Raw genomic sequence first — 22,551 nt, 5'->3', positions numbered from 1 at the left:
CTCCATTTCATGGTAGACAGAGCACACACACGACGGTGTATTGGCGCAGATAATATCCTCATTGAATTACACCCCTTTGATAATGCTAACAACAACCGCTCGAATCTATCTCTCTCAAGCCCATACACAAAACAACTCCATCAGCCTTACTTCTCACCCCTGAGCTCCGCCTTCTTCTTCCTCATCTCCCTCTTCCTCGCCACAATCTTCGTCCTCATGGCCAACTTAGCCTCCGCATTCTTCTTTCCCTCCTTCTTCTGCGGCTCCGCCTTACCCTTCTCCTCCTTGGGAACAGCACTCTTCTTCCCCTTGCTACTCTTATTCCACGTATCCGGCCTCTTCTTCTCCTCCTTCCTCTCCCACCTGTTCTTCCTCCCCCTCTCCCTCTCCCTCTCCCTCTTCTCCCTCTCCGCCCTCGACCCCGGCGCCCTCGGCCCCTCCTCCCGAATCTTCTGCTCATGCTGCCTCCTCCTCTGCACAACATTCGCATTCTCAATAGCAAACTCCACAATCAACCTGCTCGTTTTCCCCGCCTCATTCTTCATCGCATGACCATTCAGCCACCTCAACCCCATCAACGCCCAGCGGTGCGAGGTGTACTCAATAAACCCATACCCCCTGCTCTTCCCCCCTCCCTCCGCCTTCTTCTCATCAATCTTGCTCCCCTGTACCGTCTCAAACACAATCTTGGCTTGCTTAACCACCCCCTTCCCCTTCTCCTTCCTATGTCTCTCCGCCTCCTTATCCTGCTCACCACCCCGGAGATTCTCCTCCTTCGAAAGCGGCGCTCTCTTCCCCTCCTTGACATCCTTCGCAAAACCCACCACCGCCTCCCTGGCCAACGCCTTCAGGGCCTTAGAGTCCATATTAGCAGGAATATTCCTTACCGCCAGGCGGGTGAGCGAGATGTGAAGCGCCGGGTTGCTCTCAATAAGCTTCTTCCTCTGCTTCGCGCTCGCCTCGCGCATCTTGATCTCCTGATCGGAGAGCGTCTTGAAAACGGGCGAGCTAGCGGGGATTTGACCCTCCTGAAGCAGAAAAAGACGGCGCTTGTCCTTGTCCTTCTTAGACGCGCTCATTTCTTGCAGCCGCGCAGCCTCGCTCTTGTCAACGGCAGGGGCGACCTGGAGGATGCGGCCGTCAAGGGTGTACGTTCCCTCAGGGTCGAGGGTTTCGTCCTGCAGGACGGAGTGCTTGGCCAGCGTGGGGGCAGGGCGACGGGGAGCGCCCTTGAGGCAGGAGACATAGTCGTCGTGGTTGAAGAAGCAGACGAATCCAGTACCCGCGGGCCGGTCGGTGCCGCGCTCTTTGACCACGCGAGCGTACCTGATTGCACCAAAGGTTTCAAAGTGGGCCTTAAGCTGCTCGTCGGTGGCGGTGTAAGGGAGGTTGCGGATGAAGACGGTGGTGGAGTTGTCAGTGGACAGCTTCTTTTCCGGCTTTGCCTCTTCCTCGTCGTCGTCTGATGCATCCTCAAACTCGGCATCGCCATCCTCGTCCATCTCCTCGTGTGAATCCTTCTCCTCGTCTGAATCCTTCTCCTCGTCTGAATCCTTCTCCTCGTCATCATCTTCGTCCTCGTCCTCGCTGTTGACATCTTCATCATCATCCTCCACCTCGTCCTCGAGATTCTTGCCGTAATTCTTGAAGAAATTCGCCAGATCGCGATCCTCCTGTGTCATGTTCGGGTCCTCCTCCTCTTCCTTCTCCTCCTCCTTTTTCGCCTTCTTGGCCTTCTTCTCAGTCTTGGTCTCCTCGCCACCCTCCTCTTCCTCCTTGTGCTGCTCCCAAGTCTGCTTATCAACCGCCCAATCAACCGCCACCGTCCGCCCGTCAATCTCCTTGCCATTGATAGCCTCCAACGCCTTCTCCGCATTCTTGCGACCCCGAAGCGTGACGAACCCAAAACCAGAAAGCTTCCCCTTCGAATTGGGCAAATCCGCAAACTTGATCTTGCCAAAAGGCTGGAACAGCTTGGCGAGCTGCTCCGACGACTTGATGCTCCAAGGCAAGTTACGAATAATAAGCTTGGGCGCCTTTCTCTGCTCAGCCAACTCCTCCTCCCGCTGGCGCTTTTCGGTGACGACTCTTGCAGCGACCTCGGTGCTAGCCTTCGCGGCATCGCGGAGACGGGGCTGGGCAATGTCGAGCCTCAACCTGCGGCCGTCGAGGAGCTCGTTGTTGAGCTTGATCTTGGCCTCGATGGCATCTTCGGGGTCGGCGAAGGAGACGAAGCCGTAGCCGCGGGAGGTTTTGGTTTTGGGGTCGAGGACGACGGTGGCGTGTTTGACGGGGTAGTGTTGGGAGAAGAAGTTGGTGAGGGACTCGCTGGTGGCTGATGGGGGGAGGGATCGGACGAAGAGGGATCGGTTTTTGTCGACTCTGGGTCTTTTGTTGGGGTTGGAGGAGGATTGGTCGGTGGAAGAGGTGGTGGCCTCGACGGGGCCGTCCTCGCGTTGGCGTTTTTTGTCTGCTCCCATTGTTGCGAGTTTGGTATGTGAATTTTTGGTGGTTTTTCCGAGGAGCTGGTCCCTGGCTCAATTGACAATTGGAAAGAAAAAAAAAACCCCAGGGAGGTGGGTTGATAAGAAGCTTATCGTGCGAAAAGTGGGGGGCTTTCGTGCTCCTTGCCGCTAGAATCACGGCCTTTGAAGATAGTCGTGATGCCTTCAAAGATGAATGATAGGCCTTACATAGAGTGCAATAAGCCTTTAAGGATGTTAAAATGCCTTTGCACTTTTAATAAACCTCCAAAGATAGTCTGAAAGCCCTTAAAAATACTTGGAGAGGCTGTTGAAGATGGTCGACGGTATCGCTGTTATCTTGTTAGGCCTTGAGACGTCCCTGCCAAGCTGTGGGTCATACCCCTCCAAACTTTCGCGCGCTAATCTCGAACAGGAAATTGCTGGGTAAACAAACAACGTTCGCAAAGTCGCCATTCACTTGTCAGGCTCCTTTTCTGTAACAACCACTGCCATTCTCCTACGACACGACGACACCCTTCACAACGACACCCCCAATGCGATTCCTGAACCGGATCAAAATTACAACTTGAACATTTAGAAACCAGCCCACGGCGCGCACAAAACCCCGTCGCCAGCATGGCCCCCCGAGCAACAAGATCAACCCGCTCCTCCACCGCCGGCGGCGGCGCCACCTCCCGCGCCAGCACAACAGCAACAGCCACTTCCCGCTCCTCCCCAGCCGTAAACTACAACATCCCCGAAGAAAGCCCCGACAACGCCCTCCGACAGCAAGTCGCCGCCGTCTTCCGCGACGCCCAGCGCACCACCGCCTCCCACCGCAAGCTAGCCGTCACCCTCCGCAAGATGCAGGAAGCCTGCTGCTATGAGCCAACGGCTACCAAGAAAACTGCCACGACTACCAACCTCGGCGACTTTGACGAGGATGACTTCAACACCGAGTTTGTCCGCTGCGTTCTGCGCGTCATGCCCGTCAAGAAGTCGGAAGGGGTAGGCGAGAAGACGGTCAGGTTCATTGGGCTGTTTTTGCGGCATGCGATTGACAAGGACAATGAGATTACGGGCGAGGTGGATATGGATACTAGTACTATGCCTGAGACGCCTGCTACGAGACTCACGACGTATCTGATGGTTACGATTTTGCCGTTGCTGCAGGCGAAGGACAAGTTTGTGAGGTATCGGTCGACGCAGTTGATTTCACACATTATCAGCTCGCTGGATGCGATTGATGATGATTTGTTTCAGAAGCTGAGGTCGGGGTTGTTGAAGAGGATTCGGGACAAGGAGGCCATGGTAAGGGTGCAGGCTGTGCTCGGGTTGGGGAGACTGGCGGGGAATGAGGTCGAGGCTGAAGAAGATTCGGAGGATAGCGAAGGGGGTGGTGCGGGCAGTGGCCTCTTGGATAAGTTGCTGGAGGTGTTGCAGAACGATCCCAGCGCTGATGTCAGGAGGTCGCTTTTGGTGAATCTGCCTATTTTGCCCAAGACGTTGCCTTTTCTGCTTGAGAGGGCGAGGGATCAAGATGCGGCAACGAGGAGGTCGGTGTACTCGCGGCTGCTTCCCGCGCTGGGTGATTTTAGGCACTTGTCACTTTCGATGAGGGAGAAGCTGCTCCGATGGGGTTTGCGCGACAGAGATGAGAACGTCCGTAAGGCGGCCGGTCGTCTGTTCCGTGAGCGCTGGATCGAGGATTGCGCGGGGACGCCACCGCCTGCTGAGACCGGTCAGCCGGCTGAGGTTTCACCCCCTAACCTCGACGCGCTCCTTGAGTTGTTGGAGCGTATCGATGTCATCAACTCTGGTGGCGAGAACGGCATCGGTCTTGAAGCCATGAAGGGTTTCTGGGAAGGTCGTCCAGACTACAGAGAAGCCATGGTCTTTGACGACACCTTCTTCGAGACTCTGAGCGCCGAGTCCGTCTTTGTCTGCCGAACCTTCAACGACTTTTGCCGCAGCGAGGGCAACGGCAAGTTTGAGCAGCTCGTCGAGGAGAAGCTCCCCGAAGTCACCAAGGTAGCCTTCTACCTCGAGCGCTACATCAAGGTCCTGATCGACGCCATCAAGCGTGCCGAAGAACAGGAAGACCTTGAAGAGGAAGAGGAGGAGGACACGGTGGAGCAGGAGTTCATAGCAGAACAGCTCCTCCACATCGCCCTCACGCTCGACTACTCTGATGAAGTCGGTCGTCGCAAGATGTTCTCCCTCCTCCGACAGACCCTCTCCATTCCCGAACTCCCTGACGAGGTGACCAAGTTGACTGTCAACGTCCTCCGCGACATTTGCGCCCCTGACGCTGCCGGGGAAAAGGAATTCTGCTCCATCGTCCTCGAAGCCGTAGCCGACGTGCACGACACCATCGTCGACGAGCCGCCCGCGAGCGAGAACGATAACGACGATGAATCGTTCCACTCGGCTCAGTCAGAGGTGTCCACCCCCGACCGCGACACCACCCCGACCAAATCCTCCAAGAACAAGAATGTCCCTGCGCTGTCCGAGGAGGAGGCGGCCAAGAAGGCGATCAAGGAGATCATGATCAACATGAAGTGCTTGCATATCGTGCAGTGCATGCTCGCCAACGTGACGGGCGATCTCCAGCAAAACGACCATTTGGTTTCAATGCTTAACAATCTTGTTGTGCCAGCTGTCCGTTCCCACGAGGCGCCTGTGCGGGAGAGGGGTCTGGTCTGTCTGGGTTTGTGTTCGTTGTTGGATAGGTCGCTGGCGGAGGAGAATTTGACGCTGTTTATGCACTTTTTTAGCAAGGGGCATACGGCGCTGCAGATTACGGCGCTGAACATCTTGACGGACATTTTGAATGTGCATGGGTCACAGCTGTTGTCTGCTAACCCTACACTGTTGAAGGTCTACATCAAGGCTTTGAGGTCGGGGGCGAGGCATCCTGAGGTGCAGGCTTCTGCTACGGTGGCGGTGTCGAAGTTGCTGCTTGGGAGGGTGATTTCTGATCATGACTTTTCTGCGGAGCTGCTCAAGACGTTGGTTGTGGCGTACTTTGAGCCGGCGAGCAGTGACAATCAGTCTGTCAGGCAGGCGCTGAATTATTTCCTGCCGGTGTTTTGCTACAGTCGGGCGGAGAATCAGGACTTGATGAGGATTGTTGCGCTGGATGCGCTGCACACGTTGTATAATGTAAGGGAGGGGCTGGAGGATGATGACGCGGATGTGGATGAGGAGATGGTGAGTTTGGCGACGATTGGCGCTTGCTTGGTGGACTGGACGGATCCGAGGAAGTGTTACTACCCGGGCAAGGAGGAGGGGGTGGAGGGGGAGAGGAAGAATGTGAATGCGGATGTGCATTTGGAGTTTGCGAGGGGGATTTTGGAGAGATTGTCTGGGAGTGTGCCGAGTAAGTTTGATCCGTTTTCCTTTCACGTTTGGCCGTGTGGAGAGTGCTAACGAGACGACAGGAGAGGAAAAGAAGATTATTGCTGCGCTGCTTGGCAAACTTTATGTGTCTCCGGCCTCAAGTGAGGAGCTCACTAGAGACATCTATGCCCTGGTTTGTGAGGCTGTTGAGAATGGTCTTTTGACTGATGCGACGAGTCGGAACTCGCTGTACAAATTGCATGTTGGGCTTGGCAAGATTGTCAACCAGCTTGATGCTGCTGCTGTGGCGGCGCAGATGAACTCAGCTGAAGGTCAGGTACAGAGGTACAGGAGGAGCGTTAGCAGGGCTAGTTCTGTTGGGCTGGGGAGTGTGGCCGGTGCTGCTGCTGGAAACAATGCTGGAAGGGAGGGCTCAGTTGTTTCATCCAGGGCGGGGAGCATCATCAAAGAGGAGGATGAAGAGGAAGAGGAGGCGACGGTTGTGTTGAACAGGACGGAGCCGGTGATGAAGAGTATTGAGGAAGATGATGCGGAGGAGGATGGAGATGATAAGAGTTTGGTCAGTGAGTTGTTGGATGAGGATGAGGAAGATGAGGGTGAGGACACTCTGTGAATGCCCGGGGATGATGGTGTTGAATAGTGGTGTAGGGATGAACATATGGGATGGCGGGCTGCAAGGATAGCATGACTGGCCGGGTTGTTTGTTTTGTTTGACATGTTATGAATATGATTTGAAGACTGATGTTATCTTTTGAAAGACCTCGTACATTATGGGACATATGAGGAACTCTTGCGGACGGTTGGTCTTGAACATTCGCTTGGTCGGTTGACCTCGAGCAGCATCATGAGCCGTCCCTCTGAGCTTGTCTTTCAACAAATCAGTACGGTGAGATGGCCGAGCGGTCTAAGGCGCCACGTTAAGGTCTTCCTTAATCAACATCTTCTCAAAAGATTCCGTGGTCCGAAAGGGCGTGGGTTCGAATCCCACTCTCATCATTCATTTTTGTAGTTTTTGCATTCCTCACTTCATGCAACCCTTGAGAGTTTCGAAATGGTGTTGGCGAACAAGTCGGGAACCCTGGTTTCCCGATAGAGCAGTGTGAAGATCAGAAATTGGACAGCTCGGTTGGTACTGAGAGCAAGGCGTGCCCTGAAGCATAACGCTAAGGCTGGTGAGAGCCAGAACTCAGCGACAGCTCACAGAGAGCTCCAGTGTTCACTCCATCATCAGCTATTGCGTCCAGCTTTTCCACACCCCGACTCACATGCTGAGCTTTTTTTTTTTTTTTTGCTCTTTCTCTCAAGGTACGTACCCCATCCCCATCCGCTAATCAGACAGGAATTGGCCAATCAGCGGTGCCCTGTCGATAGCAAGCGCGGGGGAGGGGTAAAATTTCTCTGCCCCGGATTTTCATTTTGACAGAAATGGAGGGGCAATCCGAGAGCGCTGCTGGGTCAGGGACGACTCACTCTGCTCCAGTCACGCAAGTGTGACAACCACCCCCAACACAACTCAAAAATGTCGTCTCTTCGAATCCTGCTGGTCGGCAACGGTGGCCGCGAGCACGCCCTTGCCTGGAAGCTCTCCCAATCGCCGTATGTGGAGTCCATCATCGCCGTTCCTGGCAACGGCGGCACCGCGGGGTTGCCCAAGGTGACCAACACCACCGCCGTTAAGCCCAACGACTACCCCGGCCTCGTCGAGTTCGCAAAGAAGAACAACATTAACCTCGTCGTCCCTGGCCCGGAGGCGCCCCTCGTCGACGGCATCGAGGGCTACTTCCGCGAGGCCGGCATCCCCGTCTTTGGCCCCTCCAGGGAGGCCGCGCGCATGGAGGGCAGCAAGACCTTTTCCAAGGACTTTATGAAGAAGCACAACATCCCGACTGCCGCCTACGAGAACTTTTCCGACTACGAAAAGGCCAGCGAGTATCTGAAGACTGTCAAGCACAATGTTGTCATCAAGGCCACTGGTTTGGCTGCTGGCAAGGGTGTTATCCTTCCCCAGACTCAGGAGGAGGCTCAGCAGGGTTTGAAGGATATCATGCAGGACAAGGCGTTTGGTGATGCTGGCAACGAGGTCGTCATTGAGGAATTTTTGGTTGGTGACGAGCTGAGCATCCTGTCTTTCTGCGACGGTACCACGATCAAGTCCCTGCCTGCTGCCCAAGATCACAAGCGAATTGGCGATGGCGACACTGGGCTGAACACTGGCGGTATGGGATGCTATGCGCCCACTAAGCTCGCTACCCCTGAGCTCCTCGCTCGTGTTGAGCGCGAGATTCTTCAGCCTACCATTGATGGTATGCGCAAGGATGGCTTCCCCTTCAAGGGCTGCCTTTTTACTGGCCTGATGATTGCCCCTGATGGCACCCCCAAGGTGCTCGAGTACAACGTCCGCTTTGGCGACCCGGAGACCCAGACGGTTCTGCCATTGCTCGAGTCCGATCTCGCCAAGATCATGTACGCCTGCGCCGGCCCTATCCCCTACCTCGAGGACGTCCCCGTCAAGGTGTCCAACAAGTTTTCCACCACCGTGGTGGTTGCTGCCCCTGGCTACCCCGAGTCATACCCCAAGAATATTCCCATGCAGGTGTCAGCTGCTCCCCAAGATATCACCATCTTCCACGCTGGTACCAAGCTCACTGGTGACGTTTTGGTCACTGATGGTGGCCGTGTCATTGCTGCGAATGCTGTTGGCGAGTCTCTCCGTGCCGCTGTTGACAAGGCGTATGAGGGCGTCAAGCTCATCAACTTTGATGGCATGTACTACCGCAACGACATTGCTCACCGTGCTTTCCGTGAGTCAGAGGCTTCTGGCAAACTCACTTATGCCCAAGCTGGTGTGAGCATCGATGCCGGAAACGAGCTTGTCGACCGCATCAAGGCTGCCGTGGCCACCACCCGCCGCCCTGGCGCCGACGCTGTGATCGGTGGCTTCGGTGGAGAGGTCGATCTCTCCCAGGCCGGTTTCCCCGGTGCGCCCATCGTTGTCGGTGCCATCGACGGTGTCGGCACCAAGCTCATCATTGCCCAGAAGATGAACAAGCACGACACCGTTGGTATTGATCTCGTCGCCATGAACGTCAACGATCTTGTCGTCCAGGGTGCTGAGCCCTTCATGTTCCTCGATTACTACGGCTGCAGTCGTCTTGATGTGTCCGTTGCTGCTTCTTTCGTTGAGGGTGTTGCCAAGGGCTGCCTCGAGTCTGGCTGTGCTCTTGTTGGAGGTGAAACGGCTGAGATGCCTGACCTTTACACTGGCGATGACTACGATGCTGCCGGCGCCGCCATTGGTGTCATGAAGGCTGAGCAGCGTCTCCCCCGCAAGGATGCCATGGTTGAAGGCGATGTCCTCATCGGTCTTACTTCTTCTGGTGTTCACTCCAATGGTTTCTCTCTCGTCCGCAAGGTCGTTCAGAAGTGTGGCCTTGAGTACACAGATGCCTGCCCATGGGACGGCTCCAAGTCTGTCGGCGAGGCGCTTTTGACCCCTACGAAGATCTATGTCAAGCCTTTGCTCAAGGTTCTGGCTTCTGAGCCCGGTGCTGCTGCTGTCAAGGGTATGGCACATATCACTGGTGGTGGTCTGACTGAGAACGTCCCCCGCATGTTGCCCAAGCACCTCTCTGCTGAGATTGATGTCGCGGCGTGGGAGTTGCCGCCTGTGTTCAAGTGGCTTGCTGAGAGCGTTGAGCCCGCTGAGATGGGCAGGACATTCAACACTGGTATTGGCATGGTGGTTGCTGTTGCTGCTGAGGGTGTTGAGGGTGTTGTTAAGGGGTTGGAGGAGGCTGGTGAGAAGGTGTATACTTTGGGTAGGTTGACGAAGAGGCCGGAGGGTGGTAATGGGTGTGAGTTGAGGAATTTGGAGAGCTGGGCTTAGTTATGAGGTGACAATGAGATGGTAGAATAAAAACGTAAGATAATGACATGGGTTGGGAAATCAAAAATGTAAATAGTGAGAGGGGTAATTATGAATTTTGAGGCATTGGGGGCTTTGCTTTGATTTTACTATGATGACTTCGCATTAAGGACTGTGAACTCGCCAGTTGTGTATGATTTAACGGATGGTTCTCAAACAATCGTCTGTCACACTGCACTCTTTTGTTCAATTTCATTCCATAGTTTTGAATTGCACATACCACACCCGAAGATACAATAGGATTGTTTTATTGGTTTTTTTTTTCCCCCTCGGAATGAATTGACCTTGAGGTGTTTCAGTGTTGAGATGTTGGCGAGTGCTTTTCTGTATCCCGTTCCACGCCGCCACCACATATGCTGAGTGATATGGCAGTTGTCTGACCTGTATGAGCATGTTCCAATAAATTGGTTCTATAGTGTAGCGGTTATCACTCCGGATTCTGAAAACAATCTCTCGTGCCCCATCATACAAAGTACGTAAGAGAAATTCTTCCGGCAACCCCGGTTCGAGTCCGGGTAGGACCTTTAGTTTTTTGGGTTTTGATATGTTTTTGGGAGGTTAGGCAAGTGGTGTTTGGTTTGTTGTTCTGGTAGGTTTATGTTTTTGGTGTTTATAGTTTCTAAAAGGCGGAGCTGTATGTGAGGGGTTGGGGAAGTGTTTTTGTCGTCCTGTCTTTTGAGGGTATTTGGGAAGCGCTGTTCTTGTGGGTGTTTATGTATTGTAAGAGGGAGATTTACTGTGGTTGTTGTGTGTCCTTTCTGCTCGTCAGGTTGTGTGTGCGTGTGCTCAAAACATCCCCAGATTAGCTCCCTTTTCTTCTTCTTCCATGCTAGATACTCCACGCTCCCTTTTTTCTTTGAGCAGACCCTTACCTCGCCCTGATACCCCCGGAGAAACGATGGAAATATGGCCTGGTCTTCATCAGCCTACAGATGAAATGATGACCTGCACAAAATCTGTCGCCAATGGTAGTGACGCATTATTAGAGCGTCGTCCTAGAGCTAAATACGCCTTTCGAGCATATTTACCCTCAAAAAAGCCTTGCTTAACGACGCGCAAAGTTTCCCACATCATCTACGATACGAAAAGCTCTTCCAGTTTCCTGTCCCACTTCGCCTTGCCCTCCTCGAGTGTCTCCTTCTTGGGGCTAAGTTGTTGGCAGGGCCACCTGAGAGCAGGTTTGTGAGGGTTCTCCACATCGTGTAGCATCAGGGAGTGGTGGCGATGGAGATTCCCCAAGAAATCCTTGATGAATCATTCTTTCCCCTCGCCCACCCTATCCCTAATTTTTACTATGCCATCTCAATAATGGAAAAAATGGCCCTGATTAACCAATAGGCTATAGTCGTGGGCAGGCCTAACAGGATGATCTGTGAACATGCTTATGAGGGTCAACATGGTGGCGAGAGGCCACCTTTGATCGGGGGGTCGTTGAGACAAGGCCGCTTCATGCTCAACTAGGTCTCCACTTCGGAGCTGGTAGTGCATCAATAGAAGAGACAAAGCCAATGCGCCGAAGAAAGACGAGCCGTCCTTGTCCACGACCAGGTGCTCCTCGGGGGGATTGCGCACCCCTCGAAACCATTGGGCTTGGATAATACTGTTCACATCCATGCCGAGCAGTTTTTGAAACCATTTGCGCTGCTCCATCAGCTCATCCCGGAAGCCCAGAATTCCCTCTCCTGTTCCCGAGCCTTGAGCCACTCTTCGGGAGTGTTTGGTGATGTCTTCCCCCCCTGGCGAAGAAATGAGGGAAACCAGAGATGCCAAGAGTTGTTTGACCACGTGTTGATGTGAAACATCATGTTTCGCACATGGCGAAGTCTGGGGAACTCCAGGTCGCTTCTATTCGTCCAGGAAAGATGCCATAGTTTGTGGACGGTGGCGTGCTTCGTGTCTAAGTCTGATAGCTCCAGACCAGAGTTGACTCGCATCAGGTCCTCGAATGCATCGAGCCAGCCGAAAACTGGCTTTTGGTCTGCATATTCGGGACGATAAGTAACATCTAGCGGGTTAGTACCGTCGAGAGCGAAGGACTTAGGTGGTGTGTAGCCACGGGGGGTGGGTTCCCAGCCTAGTTCATTGGCGAGACGAACGGGCGAGTAGCACTTTCGTGAAGAAAGGTGGCTATGAGTTTTGGCAGTTCTACTGAGAGAGACTGGGCTGGAGACATCAGTGTCGATGCCCTCCAGTTCGACATTTTTTTTTTTTGGAAGAGCAGGCTTCCCATCGGGGCCTGTCTCGGACCGATAAACAGTGATCTGGGCATACTTGGGGAATATCAAGGGCAGGTGGCACTCCTCAACAGAGGCTTTATACAGCCCCCCTGCTGGTCCGTAGAGTCTAAGTTGTCGACAATCATGTGGGAGGCTTTTCGACTTGAGAGGTGAATCGGAGATGTAAAGCATATATGTTTATGAATGAAATGTGGTGTTGATATATGTCTCTCTGGTCTTGATTGACCAGCCAATCAGAGGCCTTTCCAGCTGGACTGGGGTAGGATGACAAGAGCGGCAGGCAGATGGCCGGTCCACTTCTCCCCCATGTTCGATGGTGCGCCAGCGCCACTTCGCATCGCGGCACGAAACCAACGACCCATATCTAGTGTGAGAAATTACAACCAAATTTACTACTGAGTACCGAGTGCTGAACACTCAGCACTACTCGGAACCCGACAGCTAGACCGACCGACCGACTGACCGACTCACTTACTCCCACAAACCACCCATGACCAACCTCGAAACCGAGCGACACCGGTGCGCTTCAGTTTGCCGGGGGACGACAACAACACCAAGATGTACCTCCACCCAGCTTCGAGTCCGCCATTAACAGGCCGCGCCTGGCCCGGCTGGCTACCCTCCTTTTCCAACGATGCTGGCGGTGGGCATGATGATGGGGACCATCCCGACAAGGATCTCCAGAACTGGTCGAGTTTAATCGGCATAATAACCGCCATCTGCGGCAATGTCCTCATTGCTCTGGCTCTCAACGTCCAGCGGTATGCGCATATTCGGTTACACAGACACAAAGTGGCAATGCGGGAGCGCGCAAGGCAGGCACTGAAGCATGCCAATTCTGCGTCGCAAAGCTCTGGACTAGGGGGCTATGGAGCGGCCGAGACATCCCACTCGGACGGTGTGCTGAGTGAGATCAGTGAAGAAACCCGTGATTCGACCGAGACGGACCCCCTCACGCATTCGTTCCGGTCCGACGACTCTCGCTGGAGCGGAAGCTCTGACAGTGACGAAGCCAAGGTCCCCTCGACGTATCTCAAGGACCCTTACTGGTGGTTGGGGCAGGTTCTCATCACGGTGGGTGAGATGGGCAACTTTTTGGCCTATGGCTTTGCGCCGGCGTCTATTGTCAGCCCGCTCGGCGTGGTTGCTCTTGTTTCGAATTGTGTGATAGCGCCCATCTTTTTCAAGGAGATATTCCGCCAACGCGACTTCTGGGGTGTCGTTATTGCTATTGGAGGCGCGGTTACGGTGGTCTTGAGTGCAGATTCGGAGGAGACCAAGATGGGGCCGCACGAGGTGTGGGATGCCATCACCACCATGGAGTTCAAGATTTATATGGGCGCCAGCTGCGGTCTGATTGCGCTGTTGATGTATCTCAGCCCTCGGTACGGGAATCGTACCATTCTTATCGATTTGGGCCTGGTTGGTTTGTTTGGAGGCTACACAGCGCTTTCAACCAAGGGTGTATCCTCGATGCTCTCATCAACCCTCCTCGGTGCTTTCACCACTCCAGTCACCTATGTCCTTCTCTTCGTCCTCCTCTCAACGGCCATCATGCAGGTCCGCTTCCTCAACAAGGCCCTCCAGAGATTCGACTCCACCCAAGTCATCCCGATCCAATTCGTCCTGTTCACGCTCTCCGTCATCATCGGCAGTGCTGTCCTCTACCGCGACTTTGAGCGCACTACCAAGGAACGCGCCGCCAAATTCATCGGTGGCTGTCTCCTCACCTTTTTCGGCGTCTTCCTCATCACGAGCGGCCGGCCCCGCCACGACGACGAAGACGAAGCCGCCCTCTCCGACGCCGAAGGCATAGAAGAAACCATCGGTCTCTCCAACCAAGATCCCGGCACTAACTCCCTTGCCCGGACCTCCTCCCGCAGAGGTAGCGACTCGGCAGTTGTAGGACGATCCAGGCGGTCGTCCCGCGTGAGCTTCACAAACAAACCCTTAGCCGCCCTTTCCAAGCAGAAACCCTCTCTCATCAACGGGGACGATTACGATGAAGACCACGAGGATGCGCCTTTGTTAGGTCCATGGAGGGACAGCACGCCCCCTAATCATAACCATTTCCGCCACCCAGGGATGGGGGCACATACCATTTCTTCGGATTCCGTTCCCTCCGTAATACCGTCGGCGGCAGTCTCAGATACAGACCATAACCCATTGGTGACTTTGTCTTCAACTCCCCCACCAATAACCACCATCCCACCTACCACGCCCAGAAGCCACCCTCATCCGAGGATCTTCACCACAGTAGGCGTAACAGCGGGAGGAAACCCAGTTATTTCCCCCTCTCCCTTCTCCACCACCTTGACAGCAGTGGTGACAGACAAATTGTTATCACACCTGGAAGGGTCCCCAACCCAACTCCTCCCAGCCCACAAACGAAACCGACCTTCTCTCAGAAACAGCCTTTTTGTCCCGTCAGAAGAGGTCTCAGATACCGAACAGGGTCAGGGCCAGGGTCAACAAACTGTCAGCGCGGGGGTGGAAAGTACTGGTAATGAAACGGGGTTTATCAGAAGGCGGGCAAGAAGTTTGAGTCATACACTAGGGGAGTTCCTGGGTGTTAATGCTGCCCCGTCTAGAGCGGCTTCTCAGAGTGAAGAGGATGGGGGGGTTTTGGCTAGAGCGAGGACGTCGGGGGAGGGAGAAGGGGATATAATAGTGTGGAGACTTTATAACCTGACCTAGCATTGTTTGTGCTCGTTTTCTTTAGGGTGGGTAGGTGGGTGTATTTATTGGGAAGGAGACTTTGGCTTTAAAGATCGTTAGCATTTGTTTTTGTGTGGCGCACTAGCATAGGCATTTGGACATGGGCGTTTTTGTGGCTTGGAGTTTGGGTTCAGGATGGGGGAGGAGTATATATGTTTATGGGATACACTTTGTTTTTATGCGTGACAGAGGGGCAGCAGGGGGAAGGGGGGGTGAAAGTAATTATGAGGTTGTATAAATCATCAGCTTTGTTCAATACAGCGTTAGGAGATGGGGTGATATGTCATCTCTTTCCACCCCCAAAAACCGTTACGGGGTAACTGAGGGGGCTGTGACTGAGTATGGGGTGTCTGTGAAGTTTGTTGTCTAATTGTGACTCTTTACCTCGAGAGCAGCGTCAAGTCATTGATAGCACCTCGGTTGGGGAGGGCAAAATTTGTATGACACAGATGTCATCTTTTTTTTTGAAGGTCCTTGTGGTTCCAGTCATTGTCCTGCCTGCCAGTATGTCCTATTTATGATCTGCTATCTAAGGTGTCCAAGCATCTATTCTGTACACCTCCTCTCGGCTATCTTTAATGCCTTCCATGGGAATTTCGTCAATATCATATCATCACTCTCGTACAGGTATGTAATTATTGAAGTTGAACGAAGCCAGGCAATACTCTTCACAAGGAAGGAGCGTTTGGGAAGGTGGGCTATCGCTCCTACCTCGTTACCTCAACCCCACGCGTTCCTTCCCTGAGCTGTTGCCCTGCCTAAAACGCGAACCTGTTTTGCACAAAAAAATCGAAGCCCTAATTCACCCTGCAACTGCCCGCAATTAGAGTTTTCGTCTCAACATCTTTGTCTCAGCATATCAACCCAGCTTAGCCACCAAGTCAACACCTCCTCAGAGCTCCCCCACTACTTCGACTAGGGATGTATTGAGGATGGGCTGAAAAGCGATCGATATCGAGGTATGTTTTCGACTTTTATTGTGTTTTGTGCTAGACGGCCACTGATGGGTTTGTAGATGGAGATGAATCCAAACACGATATCGATTCAAACTCTCCCACAACTTAACAGTCTTGATCTCAACATCTTTGGCTGTCTCCAACTACCAAGTCAACGCCTACTCAGAGCTTCCTCCCTATCCCAGCTCTCAGACGGTTACTATTAAGGTATGTTCGACATTGGTTGTTTCATTGACCGCCACGAACGTTTCTGCAGCACAAGGTGAGCTTTCCGCCTGCTGGCGGTCAAGTGTGGCTTGCTCGCGCCCAAACCAAGTATTATCTTTCGTGCCTGGACGACCACCTGCCTGGTGTGCTCGCGGCTCTTTATGGCTTCCTAGCGATCAGCTATCGTTTCCTCCCGATTACCTCAAACACAGCAGCGCGTGGACGCGCAAGGACAGGTCGAGCTTACTCTCCAGCAGGAGTTTCCTCTCCTCTCGAGGTTGACGAGCGCAAGAACCAGCACCCGTTCTTTGCCATCTTCAAGTCCCCGGCCTTACCACAGCTCAACCAAAGCACTGCACCGAAGCTGGACGAGGTCTTCCGTCCTGTCTGGGACCGTCTGATCCCACCCATTGACATCTACTTGTCTATTTTGGAATGTCGAGCTTAACATTGAGAGATTTCGACACACTCCCTAAGGCGACGGACCAGGCGCCCACCTCGCCAAGCTTGTAGGCTTGTTTCAGCAACGGGACGCGGGAAATCTTCTTGACTTGGGCATAGTACCGGCTTTTCATGAGATCAAGTCGCACAGTACCTATCTCGTCCGATCCCGCACTGTCGTATCCCAGGCTGCCCTTTCCCAGATTGCCTCCTTCTCAATCAACATGATCTTTCCCCATCTTGACTTTAGACTTGGGACTCCTGGTGCTAGGGACATAACAACCACCAAGGAGGCCGTGATGAAGCATCTTCATGCAGCAGCAGACAACAAACTCAAGGTTAAGATCCGGCGTTTGCCATCACAAAAGGTGGCTCATGCCCAAATCATCACACAAGCGGCCGTTGTCCAAGTCGCTGATCAGCTCCTCGCCGTCTATTTCCCTGCGAAGATGACGATGAAAGCGCATGCAACCAGTCTTCGTTATGCCAAAGCACGTAATCCCGAGCTTGGTTTGCATCAGTCACTTCACGAGTATTATCTGGATCACCTAAACCGCTTTCCAGACCTTCAACAGGCGCTCTCGTCTGCGAGCGCACCTGCAGCACTCCCCGGAACACGAGGACGAGACGCAGCCGAGTCCGGAATCGTACTTCCTCCGGCGAGAAGCGAGGGCCCGCATGTCGAATACCTCGTCGCCGTGAGCGAACGCGCGGACCTCTTTCCAGACCTCCAACAGGCGCTGGATACATGTACCGGTGCGATGACCGAAGAGATTTGAGAGCTCATCAAGGACGTCTACGCTCAGTATCTGGAGCAGTTTTCCGGTGTTGTGCTGGCAACGCCTTATGCTGTCACCAGACCAAAGGTCGTCCGTACATACTCTGCGACATCGCCGTCGTTGGCGAGGCAGCCAAGTTATCCGAACACGATATTTTCCATATCCCTCGGTTTTACAACCCACCTGTCGTGGTCGGTGATCCAGCCCAACACGGACCCTTTATCGGAGTTTGCTTTGGGGCGCTTGTAAGCGTTGATATTGTCTTGCTGTTTATTATGCCTATTTTATATGGTTACCCCAGCATCTTTTTATTGGCGCTTGCAGCTGGCAGCTTTCCATCCAAACTCTCTTTCACCACCGTTTGCGGGCTCGAATTAACATTATCAGCAGCGTTTACTAGCCTAATATCATCCATCCGAGCCCTGGATCAGCTGTGTTTGTGAGCGCTGCATGACTCAACTGAGCTTTATATATCCACAAATGAGTAATGTCTTTGATGGCTCCGTTGTTGGATGACTGGGTTTGACTCGACGAAGATAAGATGAGGCACTGGAAAGACTTCGAGGGTTTGAGACAGTCCTTGATGACGAAGACGGTACAAGGTGAAATGAAAGGATGGTGACTGGGTTTTGGAACGGGCCGTCAAAGATAGTTGATATGTCTTTGAGAATAGTCAGTAGATCAAGCGCAGCGCCGGCAAGAATACAGTAAAAGGTGACCCGGTTGGCGAACATGAATCGACCAAAGGGCAGAGTATGGCGAATCTTGCATGCAGAAAGGTCATCTTCAAAGATAATTACTGAGTTTATGAAGATGGTTTCTAGGTGTTGAATGTGTATCGATGGGCCTGTGAGGATAGTTTAAAGGCGTTGAATGATAGTTGAGAGGGGATTTAAGACAAGGTTACCTCTATCAGGAATGCAGACTTTATTACAACTCTCTTCTGTAATACTGGGAAACATATATCATGATGCTGGGTGCGTGCCGTTTTTTCGGGGATAGCTACACATCACCAACAAACATAACCCACAAAAGGTCTGACTCTAACAACTACTCAATATACTATTAATTATTCTCTAACCCATCCAGTCCGACTCTATACCCCCATCCATCCCATTCGCTTTCTACCTTGTCCTCCCCAATAACCGCCATGCTATGCACAAAAGACTCAGCAAGTAATTACAACCCCCTCCCCCCCCCCAATCTTGATTAAAAGCTACCTGTATACATCAACCTTCCGTAAAACCGTACCGCCGTGCCGTCATCGTACTCGTACTCATCTCGGGGTCATGTTTCCAAAAACAAACAAGTCATCAGACATCCCCCGCAAGCCAAATACAATAGTAGTGGCAAAACAGACACGCCTGCCTCACGCTATACGTCCGACGTTTTGCCATATCGTCATATTTCTCCAATTCATCCCATAACATCATTGTTTTCTTTGCGCAAAAAAAAAAAAAAAAAAAAATCATGACATCTCAAACATCCCTCACACCCCTCTGTATCCTCCTCATGGCATCCCGGTGCGCCTCCAACATCCCCCGATCCCTCCTCATCCGCTCCTCAAACTCCCTCTGCCTCCCCTCCCTCTCCAGCCTCGTGCTCTCCAGCCTCGCCGCCTCGGCCTCCTTTTGCTCCATCATCACCCCGCGTTGAATGTCAATGTTCCTCTGGGCTTCAACACTACTTCCAGGGGTGTTTCCACTGTGCCGATCTCCTACCGATTGGAAAGCACCCTTGAGACTGGTCATGGAGGTGGTACTTCCTAAATTAAGCACCCCCCCCGAAAGAGGCGGGCCGTGGTGGAAGCCATCACCTCCGACAGACCTGTGTCGGGCCAACGTCTTTGGCCGTGCGTTGGCCCGGAGGTCAGCTTGGACGCTATTGCGGAAGTTGGCGAGCTGCGCCTGGCGAACAGCTTCGGTGGGTATTGTGCTATGACGGAGAGGCTGGTGTGAGTCGAAAGTGGTAGACTCTGTTGTTGCGCGTGGGGAAGGGTGAGAGGTGACAGGTGGCGTAGGACTTCGCAGCCCTGAACGCTGGCGTATAAGCGCCTGTTGGGGCTGCATAGGCATACTGCTCTGTCGTATCAACGCACGGCGTTGGGATAGTGGCAGGTCATCGAGGTCGACGCCGACTGCTGGGCTTGAGCAATCGCTAGGGACATTGTTAGGTGCAGAGTGGCTGTGCAAACTCTCGTGTTCAGAGGAAGGCCTTGCGATAGGAAAGGTTGGTATTCCGTAGGGAATTGGTTCAGCAGTCTGAGCATAGATTGACCCAGACGCTTTATTACGGAGGAGCGTCTCGCGCACACCCATGAGAGTAGGCGGAGAGTACAAGGATTGTTGGCTGATCCGTGTCATGTTCGGGACCGAGGTTGAAGACAACAGCCCATGAGGGACCGCAGATGCCGAGTTTGTGTTCGGCATGGTCCAGGTTGTATCTGAGGGAAAAGGGGCTGAAACGTGTTCAGTTGGCTCATGATCGCCCTCTTCCGCGATGGGCTCGGCGACAAGTCTCGAATTTCGCCCCTTGAGCATCACGCCCGTCATGGAAGAGGAGCGATAGGGACCGTTCAACTTTCCTTGCTGCAAGTCAGGCGAAGAGCCAGGCTGGATAGCAGAGGCATTCGAATCTGGATACGCCGAGAACGATGTCCTGGAACTGCTCCTGCTGACAGGTTGGCCTGTGTAGTTTGACATGGCGCTAGCCGATCGAGGGGCGTATGGGGGAATGGTCGCATTCTCGGCTGTTTGCTGAAGGTCGACAACGTCAAGGGGCGCCGGTTCTTCGTCTGAGCCGTCTTGTGCTGCAACGATCTCTTGCTGGAGCTCATCTGGGTCAGGGATCTCAGCCACACTCAGGTGTTTCGCCCACTCATTTGTACGATAACACAATGCTACTCGGGACAAGGCTGGTGGAAGATTCCCTCTCGTCAGACTGGCGGCAACGGAATCCAATGATTCCCCTCTGACCGCAGCATCATCCCCATCTTTTGCACCGTCCTCATCACGCTTGGGGCTTCCCACAGGGTCCGCCCGCGAGCTGTCCTCGTCAGGATCCATCTTCTTCTCGACCTCGGAGTCAGCCTGGAATTGCGGTAAGGGTGCAGGATTCTTTTCTTCAGGAACAAAGCCTCCTTGTTCAAGAGCCGGCAAGGGCTTGGCCGAGTGTGACTCGGCAATAGCAAGCACGTCCACGTTGGAGAGCCTTGTGGGTATCTCAGGAATCATATCACCAACCTCCCTAGAGCTCAGCGACGTTTCCGCCTCTTGTTTCATCTCAGGGACTGCCGCCTCTGTCCTTTTGGCTCCCGGCGTACTAGACTCGGCCGACTGGGGTTTTGATTTCCAGGCGGGCAGTTCCATTTTCACATCAGTAGTTGGCGATGGTGTCGCTGAGACTTCTCCCAGAGAGCTCAAGTCGTCCAAAACCGCAGCAAGAGAGTCGAGGTCGTCCCTAATTTGGACAGACTCGACAGCCAACTCTTCTGCGCTTTCACCCACTCCCTCGATGATCCCACGCTTGCTGTGGGCAGACCGCCGGGAAAGGCCCCTAAGCAGCTTGGCCGAACCACTCGACAGTCTCTCGGCAAGCTTTTCCGCCGTTGAATATCTAATCCGAGGTCCAGGCACATTCTCCCGGCCTTCCTCGTCGGCACAGGTTGCAGCAAACGAGGAACGACCCTCCTCGCTTTTGGCATTGGACAGCTGGAAAGGCAGACTGAGAATGGGAACCTCAGGGGTGTGAAGCGAGTTTCGTTGAGAGTTACGTTGTGAGCTGCGTCGAGAATTCATCATGATATAACTCTCGCGTCTCATATGACCATCGTGAGTGTGCGAAGAGGTAACCTCAGGGGTCGAGCACCCGCGAAGCTCGTCCTCACTAATCCTGACGGTGAATCTTCTCCCATCGCCGACGTCTCTGGCGATAACAGTCTCATTCATGTCGGCCTTCTCCGAGGGCGTAGGGTCCGCCAGAGGGTCGACATATACCTCGGCCGCTACAATCCCATCAGTATCAGTCGGGGACTTGGTGCGTCTCGAGTAGGCCAGAGTGGCAGAGCTGTGACGAATTCGCTTCTCGTCATCCATATCGCCCAATGCCGAGTCGGAGGCCTGGTGGGTCGGGGTGTTCTCGCCATAGATACGCTCCCAGCGACGGAGCTCGCGAGCCGTCATCTCCTCGACTTGGCGGCCGATGATCTCCTCTTCGATACGAAGGTTCCGCTCTCCTTCGGCAATCTCCTCCTCACGTTTGCTTCGACGGTCTTTGATGAGACGCCAGAGCCTGAGCTGAGAAACAATGCCGGCGAGGAAGATGAGTATTGTGACAGCGAGTTCAACCCGAATGCCGCGTGTGAGTGGGTAGGTATTCGCGCCAAGGGGAAACAGCTTGTCGTTGAGTGCCCAAATGTACGCCCAAAACTCCTTGAGACCAGCGCGAGTGAAGCAATCGATTCCGAGAACAGTCACGGTGGCCCCTGAGAAGGAAATACATGCGATAAGTGCATATGCCCGAATCTGAGTCCATGGCACAAAGTACACCCCGAAGCCTGAGAAGGTGAACGAGGCAATGAACAAAACCTTGCCAACAGTTGATGGGACAAGTCCACCGGGCTGAAGAGTCAGCAGCCACATGCTGAGACAAAAGCCTCCCAGAAGACCGGCCAGACACTCGGTGAGTTCCTTAAAAACGATGGCAAGGCCGCCGAGAACAGCTCCGGTGCAGACAGCTGCTACCACGTATGCTCCGTGGACAGCGTCACTGACTGGTGGCACCATGACGTACAAGATCAGCGCTGTTGTCCCTAAACTTGCCAGGTAGGCGGTTGAGAAAAAGGTGTGTAGCCATTTTGTCTTGATCCCCACGATAGCATAGACGAAGCCGGTGATGAGCATAATGGCACCGGAAACAGCCCATCCGGGGGTGATGACAGGCTGTAGGGGAAGCTGGTCATCTGGAAGCGGAGCTGGAGAACGGTAAGCTATGGTGCTCAACAATCAGATGCTGGCAGACCAGATCCTACTTACCATCGAGGGCGCTGGTGTTGAACAGAGAGGCCGGATCAACAGTTGATTTGGCAGAAGGCGGCAATGTGGACGAGGGATTTAGGGTACCAATGACCGGAGAGCCAGAGGGGGCGATTGACCTTGTCGTTTCCGATCCGGCCTCTGTCAACGTCCGGGTCGGCGTGACCGTTGTCGAGGGGGTCACTTCGTCTCGCTTTGCTGGCCCGAGACCACCCGCAGCAGCGAAGCCAGCCAGAATCCCCAGACAAACCAGAGCTTTTCCAGAGCTCTGTGCAAGCTTCATATTGGCCAGCCTGCGAGTTGCGCGCTCAATATCGTGACCGCTATCCTAAGTTGCGCGGAGGCCCTACTGGAAACCGACGGGAGCAGTTTGCCAGCTCATAGCACGGTGAAGAAGCAGCGATGTTCTTTGACACCGGATCGCCTT

General features: G+C 53.6%; 6 protein-coding genes and 2 non-coding genes across 8 annotated transcripts; 4 read left to right on the top strand and 4 right to left on the bottom strand.

Moving 5' to 3' along the window:
• Window positions 1-146: 146 nt before the first annotated feature.
• On the bottom strand, window positions 147-2,480 carry NOP4 (RNA recognition motif-containing protein; the record flags this gene model as incomplete). The annotated part of the gene is made up of 2 exons (XM_062950679.1): window positions 147-1,505; window positions 1,542-2,480. 2 exons carry the CDS (start codon window positions 2,478-2,480, stop codon window positions 147-149), a joined length of 2,298 nt encoding a protein of 765 aa, XP_062796713.1.
• A 234-nt stretch (window positions 2,481-2,714) lies between these two features.
• YCG1 (chromosome condensation complex Condensin, subunit G) lies at window positions 2,715-6,604 on the top strand. Its single transcript, XM_062950678.1, has 2 exons — window positions 2,715-5,847; window positions 5,909-6,604. Exons 1-2 carry the CDS (start codon window positions 3,102-3,104, stop codon window positions 6,439-6,441), a joined length of 3,279 nt encoding a protein of 1,092 aa, XP_062796712.1. The 5' UTR covers window positions 2,715-3,101; the 3' UTR covers window positions 6,442-6,604.
• Window positions 6,605-6,713: 109 nt separating this feature from the next.
• On the bottom strand, window positions 6,714-6,824 carry QC764_0105880. Its single transcript has one exon. It is a non-coding gene; the product is annotated as a tRNA-Leu (tRNA).
• A 523-nt stretch (window positions 6,825-7,347) lies between these two features.
• ade1 (Bifunctional purine biosynthetic protein ADE1) lies at window positions 7,348-9,714 on the top strand (the record flags this gene model as incomplete). Its single annotated transcript, XM_062950677.1, has 1 exon — window positions 7,348-9,714. The coding sequence occupies one exon, from the start codon at window positions 7,348-7,350 to the stop codon at window positions 9,712-9,714; it is 2,367 nt and encodes a 788-aa protein (XP_062796711.1).
• A 445-nt stretch (window positions 9,715-10,159) lies between these two features.
• QC764_0105860 lies at window positions 10,160-10,277 on the bottom strand. The gene has a single exon. It is a non-coding gene; the product is annotated as a tRNA-Gln (tRNA).
• Window positions 10,278-12,548: 2,271 nt separating this feature from the next.
• Window positions 12,549-14,687, top strand: QC764_710560 (uncharacterized protein; the record flags this gene model as incomplete). The annotated part of the gene is made up of 1 exon (XM_062950676.1): window positions 12,549-14,687. One exon carries the CDS (start codon window positions 12,549-12,551, stop codon window positions 14,685-14,687), a length of 2,139 nt encoding a protein of 712 aa, XP_062796710.1.
• Window positions 14,688-15,711: 1,024 nt separating this feature from the next.
• QC764_0105840 (uncharacterized protein) lies at window positions 15,712-17,994 on the top strand (the record flags this gene model as incomplete). Its single annotated transcript, XM_062941113.1, has 3 exons — window positions 15,712-15,715; window positions 15,777-15,871; window positions 15,921-17,994. The coding sequence occupies 3 exons, from the start codon at window positions 15,712-15,714 to the stop codon at window positions 16,317-16,319; spliced, it is 498 nt and encodes a 165-aa protein (XP_062796709.1). The 3' UTR covers window positions 16,320-17,994.
• Window positions 17,995-18,127: 133 nt separating this feature from the next.
• Window positions 18,128-22,407, bottom strand: QC764_710550 (uncharacterized protein; the record flags this gene model as incomplete). The annotated part of the gene is made up of 2 exons (XM_062950675.1): window positions 18,128-22,063; window positions 22,125-22,407. 2 exons carry the CDS (start codon window positions 22,405-22,407, stop codon window positions 18,570-18,572), a joined length of 3,777 nt encoding a protein of 1,258 aa, XP_062796708.1. The 3' UTR covers window positions 18,128-18,569.
• Between the last annotated feature and the right edge of the window lie 144 nt (window positions 22,408-22,551).

The sequence above is a fragment of the Podospora pseudoanserina genome (assembly GCF_035222485.1).
Source record: "Podospora pseudoanserina strain CBS 124.78 chromosome 7 map unlocalized CBS124.78p_7, whole genome shotgun sequence".
Taxonomy (NCBI): domain Eukaryota; kingdom Fungi; phylum Ascomycota; class Sordariomycetes; order Sordariales; family Podosporaceae; genus Podospora; species Podospora pseudoanserina.
Note: the sequence above shows the minus strand (reverse complement) of the source record. Positions and strands in the feature narration are given on the sequence as shown.